The sequence below is a fragment of the Macrobrachium rosenbergii genome, chromosome 29, assembly GCF_040412425.1.
Source record: "Macrobrachium rosenbergii isolate ZJJX-2024 chromosome 29, ASM4041242v1, whole genome shotgun sequence".
Classification (NCBI taxonomy): Eukaryota; Metazoa; Arthropoda; class Malacostraca; order Decapoda; family Palaemonidae; genus Macrobrachium; species Macrobrachium rosenbergii.
Genome location: NC_089769.1, coordinates 2,061,609 through 2,072,965, shown reverse-complemented (window position 1 = coordinate 2,072,965; position 11,357 = coordinate 2,061,609). Strand labels below are relative to the sequence as shown.

The window sequence follows — 11,357 nt, the reverse complement described above, 5'->3', positions numbered from 1 at the left end:
ATATTTTCCTTATTTCACTAGGTTTGTACTTTTTATTTTTTTATATAGGCTGCACGTAAAACTCATCTTTCTGACGCAAGTAAGTATAATGTGGAATGGCCACCTTACCTAAGTTCATTGTCCATATAATCTTTACAGTTAACTGTAATTTCATTCCTCTACCTTTTATAAATAGAATGAACTACAAATGTTAGTATTAAAAGCCAGTCAAGCGACACGACCTTTCATTCTCAAAAAATGCCTAATTATGTAACAGTTTTTTAGGCAGTGTTTTGAATTTATTTATACCAAATTTCAACAGCGTCTTCTTCCATTTAACAAATCATGAGAAGTCTGAGCTTCTATGGCTATTCCAAATAGGTTTTCCTCCATATATCGCCTAAAAAACAATATATTTTTTTATTTATTCATGTCTTATATTAACTAATTTTTTTTAATATTCAACTTCTGAAATGACTGTGTGGAGATCAACCAACCACTCCTTTACGGTATTCATGTGTTCCCTAATATTCATACCTCACAATAACTATGTCTTCTCATTTCTAATCTCGCATTAGTAACCCCTCGTAATTACTGTGTGTTTCACTATATTCCCCACAGCAGCACCATGTCTCTCCCGGACTCGCTGTTCTGAATAATAAGGTTAAATAAATCATAATTAACCACTTTCTACATACAACTTCGAAAACCGGTATGTCGAGATTAACCAACCCCTCCTTTACGGCATCGATGCTTTGCCTAAGATTCATACCTCACAATGACCGTGATCTTCTCACTTCGGATCTCCCTCGCAAGTATAAACCAGGTCAATTTAACGAATGACAACTAACCTCCCACAGGTACGAGACCCACGGCGGGGAAGACGTGCCCGTGTACGCCCAGGGCCCCGGCTCCCACCTGTTCACGGGCACGATAGAGCAGACGTACATCGCCCACGCCATCGCCCACTCCGCCTGCATCTCCGAAGACGTCAGCCACTGCGAGAAGCCTCCCAGCGACGACGCATGCGCGGCCGGCCTCGAGCCTGGGCCCCTGCCGGCTTCCTCGCAGGCCACTGCCCCACACGACGTCGGGCAGTCAGGATCGGAAGCACTCCCGCGACCCGTGGGGCAGGAGCCTGGCCTCCACGTGGGTCCTTCAGATCTGGGACTGTTACAGGGTGGTGGTCTGGGTGTTCCTGCCTGTTATTCAGACGCTCCGGGGCTACGTGTGATGACGGGGAAGGAGTTTTTGAGGTCGTGTGTTTATATGATGATGTTGATGGCGGTACCTACACTCAAACGAAAGGTTGATTTCTTTCGTTCTTTTTTACTTTTCCTGAGGTCGGATTCCCACGCTACGTGCATTTATTTCAAGTGTACCTGAATGCTAATGAATGACACCTGTTAGCAGCTGGGCAGGACACACCTGTAAAAAGCCTTTAGCTCCCACAATTTACGTTTTAATCTTTCGTACGAAGATAAAAATGTAAGATCATCGTCGATTTATTTTGGAGGAAGTTAATTTTATATTAAATTATAAACCCAGACGTTATTATTTCTTTTTTTTCATTTGCAGAGTATATCTCTTTTTAGTACATTTGACAGACGTAATCAATACAATTCTCTTTAAGCTTTTGTTATAAAATTGCTATAAGTTTTATTTTTTAAAGTGAAAGAAATAATGATAAAATTGCATTGCTAGAATACATAATTAAAACTACATTTGTATCAACAAAGTTCAACGACATAAAATTCTCAGTCATTGTTTTATCATTGGCTTTTTATTTTATAAAAAAAATATATCAATACAAGACACGGGAATCATTCACAAACAAAATTAAAACATCCTACAAGTGTGCCATTCTAAGTACATTCACATTAGTTATACATTCTGAACTATTACGGGAAGATTATAGAATGTACAAAGTCATATAATTTGTTCTCAAGGGATTTTTACCTATTCAGATAGAAAGGAATCTATTAATTAATGTTTCTTTGATTTGTTATATACATTTATAGATTGACTGATTGATTGATTGAGTAAGTGTACTAGAAGTTGACTGAATGAGTGGCGTAGAAATCCGAAACCTGAACTTTGAATATACCGTCTCGATTCAGACTTGACAAACTGAGTGACCGAATCCTAACGCTGGCCTCGGCTTCTGCTTCGGACTCAGATGGTGTAGACTCGGACTCGGCCTTCGTCTCTGAAATTGGTGGTTTCGATTACAAACCTGGGTAGCATATGGACGTAACTGAAGAAATTCTTCAGTTCAGTTCGACAGTGAGGCTAAGATTTACGAACTTTTAACACAGGCAAGGAAACGAACACCTCTCGGTATCTGTCTAAGGTAGCGCTGTCTGTTTACTTCCTGAACGCCACCGATCCTGTGGAAGTGTTCTCAACAATAAAACGATGACACGAACTCACTCATGGAAAAAGAATGATTAAAAAGACAGTCACTTTCTTTGAGAGAAAGGCATCATAGAAAACAGTGATTAAACATGACAGTCACTTTCTTTGGAAGAAAGTCATCATGAAATAAAAATAAGAATGATTCAACATGAGAGTTAATTTCTTTGAGAGAAAATCGCCATGAAAAAAACACAGATTAAAGACGACAATATTTCTGATCGTTACAGCCAATGCCGAATCATTCCACGACGGAAATTATGAATCGATAAAGGCCTAAGTGTGTTGGTTTAATCACTATTGATATATTTGTATAAAGGACGTTTGATAAAACCCCTCCCCCAAAAACAAGGTGACGGAACATTCATATACAATTCTTCTGGCGATGTTTGTAAGTGTTCATACTCGTCTGTACTATTTGTGTATAAATATCAAGTTTATTTTATTTTTAATTTGTATTGCAAATATCACTTTATATACATACATATATATATATATATTTGTTGCCAAAGGCAATCAACTGTAAATAAAGCTAAATGGATATTTTTACATAATGTTGTTATTGTCGAATAAAAAGAATATATAAAATCATACCAAAAAGGAGTTTCTTTTTTGTGTTCCTTCTCTTTCAATTCAGGAAAAATTCAGGGTACAAAAACTTTAAAAACTAAGTTAAAGTTTTTTTAAAAAATGGACAAAATTCGAAGCTGAAGCAATAAAAGAAGATTTTTCCATTTTGAGAAAACAATAACATGATTGGTTAATTATTTTTTAGTCTTCAGGGGAATTTTTTATTGGTCGTTTTTTGACAACTTACTTATTCCTAGTTTAATAGATATCTAATAGATATGGGATTGAATGCTGTCGTCTTTGAATTATCTCTCTCTCTCTCTCTCTCTCTCTCTCTCTCTCTCTCTCTCTCTCTCTCTCTCTGTGTGAGTGTGTAAGTGAATGTGTGTATTTGTGTGTCTCTTTTTCTGTCTGTCTGTCTCTCTGTCTATGTGTGAAAGAGAGAAAGATTGATGGAGAGAGAGAGAGAGAGAGAGAGAGAGAGAGAGAGAGAGAGAGAGAGAGAAGAGCAGCAAAATAAACAGATATACTCAAATATTTTAATATCCACCCACAACGTCATTAAGAAAGAGATTTGGGGAATATTTTCGCCCACTAAAGACCTCATTTCTTGAGTCATATACTGGAAACATACGTAAATATCCGACCCACGCTTCCAATCTCATTATGATGTCATGAATCAGCGTCATTATTAGTGACAGGGATAAAAAAAAAATTGACCTCTTTTGGAAAGATAACAGCAACATTCGTCTAACAGATTGGGTCATTAGATTTCATGGCTTCCTTATAATGTGACATCACTGGGTCATTACACAGAGGAAAATTGGTCTGTTCTGTAATGTTTATGTGTGAGGAGCGTGAGATGCAGAAGTTGGCGTGATATCACTTTGGAATGGTGATTGTTTGTTGGAGAGGTAATTTTTGTTAGAGTAGTAATTTTTGTTGGAGAGATAATTGTTTGTTGGAGAGGTAATTTTTGTTAGAGAAGTAATTTTTTGTTGGAGACATAATTGATTGTTGGAGAGGCAATTTTTTGTTGAAGTGTAACTTTTTGTTGAAGAGGTAATTGTTTGTTGGAGAGATAATTTTTTTGTTGGAAAGGTAATTTTTTGTTGTAGAGGTAATTTTTTTGTTAGAAAGGTGATTTTCTGTTTGAGAGATAATTTTTTGTTGGAGAGATAATAGTTTGTTGGAGAGTTAATTGTTTGTAGGAAAGGTAATTGTTTGTTAGAAAGGTAGGTTTTTTGGAGAGGTTTGTTTGGAAATGTAGTTGGTTTTGGAGAAGTAATTGTTGGTTGGAGATGTAATTTTTTGTTAGAAAGGTAATTGTTTGTTGGGAAGGTAATTGCTTTTTGGAAAGGTAATCGCATGTTAGAAAAGGTAGTTGTTTGTTGGGGCAGTAATTTTTTTGTTGAAAAGGTAATTGTTTGTTAGAGAGGTAATTGTTTTTAGAGGTAATTATTGTTGGAGAAGTAATTGTTTGTTAGAGGATAATACTACGTTAGTTGATTCTTGGAGAGGTAATTGTTTGTTGGAGAAGTAATGGTTTACTGCGCTCTGCAAAGTAGATGAAGTATTTTTAGAACATATTGTCGTGCCATAATTTTGCTACTTGAAATGGATCGAGTTACAGATAATTTCTCAGTCATTCAAATCAAGAAGAAGTTCTCGAAATCAAAGAATGTCTGTTGGACTTGTTCTTTGAATCTTAGAATCCTTAGTTGGATACGCTTAAATTCTCAAAAGAAAAAAAAATTAAGGAAACTACAGTATGCAGGTTACGATACCCAAGATAACGCCTCTATTTTCATTTGATTTCTAGGCAACTGCAACTCATAAAACAATAGAATGAAGTAAAATGCAAGGCCTGTGAGAAAGTATGTTTCCCAAGCCACGGTTTAGAAATACAACATCCAGACCGTATCCTGATATTAGTTAAACACCGTCTCTAGCTTTTCAATATTACACACATACGTAATGCCAATACGACGTACCATTCTTTCTATATTCATCAGTGTCTAGCGTTGACAATCTTCACGCAGCTCCTCCCATCAAAGTCTATCTCTTTTTAGGCATGTACCCTGAGATGCAATTTCCGAAGAGCGGAAATCCTTGGACTTTCCTAAAGTTTTTCGGGGATATATGAGACCGTAAGAATGAGGGTAGAAAGAAAATTCGAGGCATGAAAGGAAGAGAAAGTAATGGGTGAAAGTGAAGGGATGGGAGCAGGAGAGATGATAGGAGAGACGCATGGGCAGAGAGAGAGAGAGAGAGAGAGAGAGAGAGAGAGAGAGAGGCATGCGTTCGATTGTAAATTTGCTAGAAACTCGTCATTCAACATATATCACAAATTATCATTAGTTTATGAAATTATTGTTATTAAATTAATGATTACATCGTTTTGGATCGTAAAACAATCCCAGTTTTAATCTAAATATTGTGGTACATATGCTTCCAAAATTAAGTCAAATTGTGCCATAATATTGACCCATAACTCAAAGTTCAATACAGTGTCAAATATGACCCGACACCACTCAGGGTAAAATGTGAAAGATACGTAAAATCATTTGAGGGCAAAGTAATCTAGACTCGCACTGGATGTAACAGACTAATCCAGAAATATTTGGTGGCCCTATAATTTAAACAGTTTTATAACAGCAGAACACTTTCATCAAATTTCAAGCATATTCTTTTAAAATAGAATAATTCATAAGCAACGAACATTTAGTAAGAGAGATAGCAAATAAAGGAAAATAGCTGAGAGAGAGAGAGAGAGAGAGAGAGAGAGAGAGAGAGAGAGAGAGAGAGAGAGAGAGAGAGAGAATGTTTGTTGACTCAGTGGCCTTTCAGGTAGAAATAGAACTATATATATTTCACTCATCTACATATTGTAAAAAGTTTGTTATTTTAATAAAGGTTATGATTTTTCTCCATTACCTTTTTCTACCCAGCTCGCATTCATTTTGATTTTGTTTGAAAAATTAATCCATTTAAGAGTCGATTTTAATTCGCTTTGCAGAAATGTGACGAGTTATTTAAATGCTTCATCCTTCACTCTAGCGAAACCCCATTTCTGGAAAGCAAAGCAGATGTCAGCTGTTTATGTAAATATTTGTTTACATTCATGATTGGCAATTCATATGCCTTATGCCCAAGACATTATAGGAAGCACTTAGGTCCAGCCATATCTCAAGAGGTCAAACTTGGTCAGGCTTTTCCGGACGAAATTCACAAGAATAAGAAGGATACGAAAAAGGAGAAATGGGCAGAATAATATTAAAGAAAAATTATCCACTCAGAAAGACATGACTTCGACGTTCAGAAGTTCATTTCCTCTCTCTTTCAAGCGATACATTAGTTTCCAGAAGAATCTTCGTCTTTTAAGATATTTTTTTATAAGTCAATATTGTTATCTTGTTGGAATCTGAAATGCGTTTTAGGTAAATGCAGAAATGTTGTTGCAGGATAATTCCACGAATGCAGTTACAAAGAAGACTTTTTCTAATAGATAATGAATAAAGCTGTAAAATGAAGGAACACAAACATTTTCACTTCGTGAATTATTTCGAGGGGATTATTCTTAGAAATGGGATTATTTAGCCTGATACATTTCCAATATGAGTTTCATAAGTATGAAAAAGAAAGAGAAACAAAAACAGCATTGCTTCATAAAAATGTATGATGTTTTTATTTCAAAGTATAAAAAACAAAATGCATGTTTATTCTGCTTATCTGTGTATGTGTGTACGGGTGTGTGTGTGTGTATGTGTGTGTGTGTCTGGGTAACTGACTTTAGGTAAGGGTAAACTAACAACAAAATCGCCAATCAATATTCACCTTTTTGAAAATATAAAAAAAAAAATAAAACAAAGTAGCCTTTTCTTTATAAGATTAAAATAATCATCAGCTTTATATAATAAATGAACCGCCGAATAATCCCCAGTCGTACGAATTATTCCACTTATGAAATTCGCTGACACAAATATGAATTATCATTAAGTGCCAGTTAAAATATTTCCAGACAGGCCGATGTTTGCAGTAATTGCACCCGACAAAAAGATCGCTGATATTTATTTATTTTTTTTCGCCGAGGCAATTTAATTATCAGTAATGGGAGCATCGACGGGATTCACATCAAATATCACTAATAAATTTTTTTATGGGCGAAAAATATTTATTTTTTAATTTTTATCACGTTTGGATGTTTGGATGTTATAGTTTTCTGTACTTCAGGTCACGTGATAAAGTGACATTGCATATTCTAATGCTCTGGTTTGAGAAAGGTTTAACAGAAATATATATATATATATATATATATATATATATATATATATATATATATATATATATATATATATATATATATATATATATATATATATATATATATATATATATATATATATACATACACATATATGTATATATATATATGTGTGTATATACATGTATGTATATATATATGTATATATATATATATATATATATATATATATATATATATATATATATATATATATATATATATATATATATATATATATATATATATATATATATACATACATTATAATTTTCCATGACTGCTAATAACATAACGACACAAAATCATTAATTTATGCAGCCTTACAGTTGACAACCCTCTCGTAAATTACATGCCATGAAACGCATCAGACCTTCACCGGATTCCTGCCTTTAATTAAAATCAAATTGGCTCGTTTGCAATCGAAAAAGGAACATTTAATTCGACTGTCCTTCTGATCTTCGTCGCAAGTGTGAAGAATTTACGAAATAAGAGGAACCAAATGCCTTTCTGCCTCTGGCTCGGGAATAAAATGTTCATTTATACTGCTAATGTCTCGTTCATTTGAAGATTTGCTTCTTAAAGGTTTTAGATATTTGTATGAACGGGTGAAATATATTAGATATGTGTATGAATTGATGAAAATTGTTGGTTATGTGTATGAAAAGGTGAAAGAAATATCTTTATACGAAGGTGGAAGCTATTAAATATTTATATGATTATGTGGAAGAATTGATAAAAATGAGTGGCTCTTTTTATGAAATGGTAAAAGATATTAAATATTTGTATGAATTGGTAAAATGCTAGTAGGTATTTGTAGGAAAGGGTAAGAGAAGTCATATATTTGTACAAACAGGTAAAAGATATTAGATACTTACGTGAACAGGTAAATGACATCAGTTGTTTGTATGGACAGGTGAAAGATATCAAATGTGCTATGATAAGGTAAAAGATCTGTATTTGTATGAACAGGCAAAATATATTAAATATTAATATGAACAGGCAAAATGTATTAATATTGATATGAAGAGGCAAAATATATTAAATATTAATATGAACAGGCAAAATATATTAAATGTTAATATGAACAGGCAAAATATATTAAATATTAATATGAACAGGCAAAATATATTAAATATTAGTATGAACAACTAAAAGGTTTTAGGTAAATTTATGAACTAGTAAAAAGTATTAGATATATGTACGAACGGGGAAAATATATTAGATATAGGAATGAACAGGTAAAAGGTATTAGATATTTGTAAGTAAACATAAAATATATTAGATACATTCATGAACAAGGGAAAGGATATTAGATATTAGTATGAACAGTTGTATGAACGGGTAAAATATACAAAGGATTTGTATGAACAGGGGGGGATAAATAAAATTTTATAGTTGTCTGAACAGATGAAATATATCTTATAGATATTAGATCTTTGTACGAGCAGGTAACAGAATATTCTCCCCCGCCTGCGCCCAGGTATCCATACGAAGAAGTTTCGCAACAACCTGCGCATCTTATCTTTCTTTTCCACTGACTTCATTGTCGCAATCACTGTCGGGTTTATCGAGTTCTCCCCTGGCAGGAAATTAAAGTGAGTGTTGACAGACAGGAAATAAGAAGAAGGAAGGGATTAAGGGTTCCAATCAGCGGGGAATTTTATTAAACTTTGAAAACACTTGATTACTGACCTTTTTCTTTTTTGCTCTGCAGAGAATTTTTCGAAGATGGAATACAGAAATATTCCTCGAAACATATTCTGCCCGCATGATTTTTGCGTTCTTTTTCTCGAGAGAGGAAATGGCTATCTAATGGGAAAAGAATATTATTGCAGCTTTATATGTTGTTTTCATTCGTTTCCCATTTTCAAAGAATTTCGTATCTGTGTGTGTGTGTATGAGAGAGAGAGAGAGAGAGAGAGAGAGAGAGAGAGAGAGAGAGAGATTGAAAAGTGGTTGGTCACCTAGCGGATTTGAACTGTTAAGTAATTACCTCCTTCTTCAGTGACGAAGATAGGAGAGAGAGAGAGAGAGAGAGAGAGAGAGAGAGAGAGAGAGAGAGATTTGAAGAGCAATTACCTCCTTCTTCAGTGAGAGAGAGAGAGAGAGAGAGAGAGAGAGAGAGAGAGGGAATATTATAAGTACAGATAGCTACGTTTGTCGTCTTCAATTTAAACAACACTGCCCTTTTTAGTAATTTTCCATAGTTGCTTCTGACCCGCCCACAGAAAATATCAAGCATAACATTTCTCAGGACAGAAATAATATGACCAAGATTTTATACGAAAACGGGAAATCCTCATAGTTAATAAAATGAGGTTTCTTTCACTCTCCTTCACCTAATCATCCGAGAGACTTCTCGTGGGAAATCATCGCTTTTCTGTGCGTCGAGATTTTACGAGATTGAGAGAGGGAGAGAGAGAGAGAGAGAGAGAGCGGAGAACGCTTTCAAAAATGAACGAGTGAAAAATGCGCCCAAGTTTCATCAGCGCAGTCGAGTTTTCTGTACAGAGTATAATGCTCTATGAGCCGCGGTCCTTGAAACTTTTAATCACGGCCCGGTGGTGGCTTGTCCTATAGCGTTGCCAGACGCACGATCATGGTTAACTTTAACCTTAAATAATATAAAAACTACCGAGGTTAGAGGGCTGCAATTTGGTATGTTTCATGATTGGAGGGTGGATGATCAACATACCAATTTGCAGCCCTCTAGCCTCAGTAGTTTTTTTCTCGTTGAATGACGAGAGAAAAATAATATTCTTGAAATAGATTATAGTACCTTTAGGATCCTTTGCTTTGGGTCAAATGGTATGATTGCGTTGTAAATTCCTGGGTAATACTGGTTACATTTTGGTAAATGTTATTTTTATGTAACTGTGAAGAAATCGTTACGGTAAGGAGAATATTTCCAGTCCTTTGCTGCCAATGCTAGTTTATTATTATTATTATTATTATTATTATTATTATTATTATTATTATTATTATTATTATTATCTATACGTATTTTTGCGGAAGAGCATCCTGAATCAATGTCAAATGATCAGAACTACTTTAATTAGAGAGGGCTTGCAAAATATCTATCTATCTATCTATCAATGTCAATATATATCATATATATATATATAGAACTACTTTATATATATATAATATATATATATATATATATATATATATATATATATATATAAGATGCTGAAACTGTTTTCAGGAGAAACAGAGAGTAACTATATAGAAGAGTGACGTAATGAGAGAGAGCGAGAGAGAGAGAGAGAGAGAGAGAGAGAGAGAGATTATTTCCAACATATTTTGCAATTTATACATGTCTGCACGATAACTCGTGGCATTTATATGGAAAAGATGATAGTAATATTAATAGTAATCCAGAAAATAACATTATTTGTGATAGGATTCCATTGCAGATTACTGGAAATTAATTCTGAAATATTTGTCTCTTGTGCAAAGATTTATCTTCTACCAAAATGTTTTTCTCTTGGAATGCTCTGAAAGGAAATCACAAACATTGACTTTTTTTTTTAATACGACCAGTTCCACTTTAGGTAAAAAAACTGACACAGGTATTCCTATGAACAATTCCTAACACTCACCAATTCCTAATAGTCATCATTCCTAATATGCTGTTTTCAATGAGATTAGTAATATAAAAGCCATTTGGTTCTATCAATATTTAATAATGTTTTCCAGTCATGAGTCTTCAGTTTGGCGTAAATAAATGGAAGTCAATATTACTACAAGACAAAAAAAGGAAGTAAATATTAGTTAGACTGAAAGGAAACAAATTTAGATATGGTCAGTACTTGGATGGGTGAGCACTAAGAGCCAGAAGCATTGGCACTAAAGCCATATGCTCATCCATAAGGCATGGCGATGGGCTAGCAACCGCACCCTATAAACTTTTGTAAAAGGCTTGGGGAAACTAGCGCCCTCTGGCGCCATCATTTCTGATGATTATTTCTCTCTCTCTCTCTCTCTCTCTCTCTCTCTCTCTCTCTCTCTATATATATATATATATATATATATATATATATATATATATATATATATATATATATATATATATATATATATA

General features: G+C 34.1%; 1 protein-coding gene across 1 annotated transcript in view; it reads left to right on the top strand.

The window, feature by feature from the left end:
- Positions 1-2,994, top strand: part of LOC136854479 (alkaline phosphatase-like) — a 41,928-nt gene extending 38,934 nt beyond the window's left edge. Inside the window, exon 10 of the mRNA XM_067130782.1 lies at positions 840-2,994. Coding sequence (XP_066986883.1) covers positions 840-1,365 — 526 coding nt within the window. The 3' untranslated portion in view covers positions 1,366-2,994. The remainder of the gene's footprint in view (positions 1-839) is intronic.
- The last annotated feature ends 8,363 nt before the right edge of the window (positions 2,995-11,357 follow it).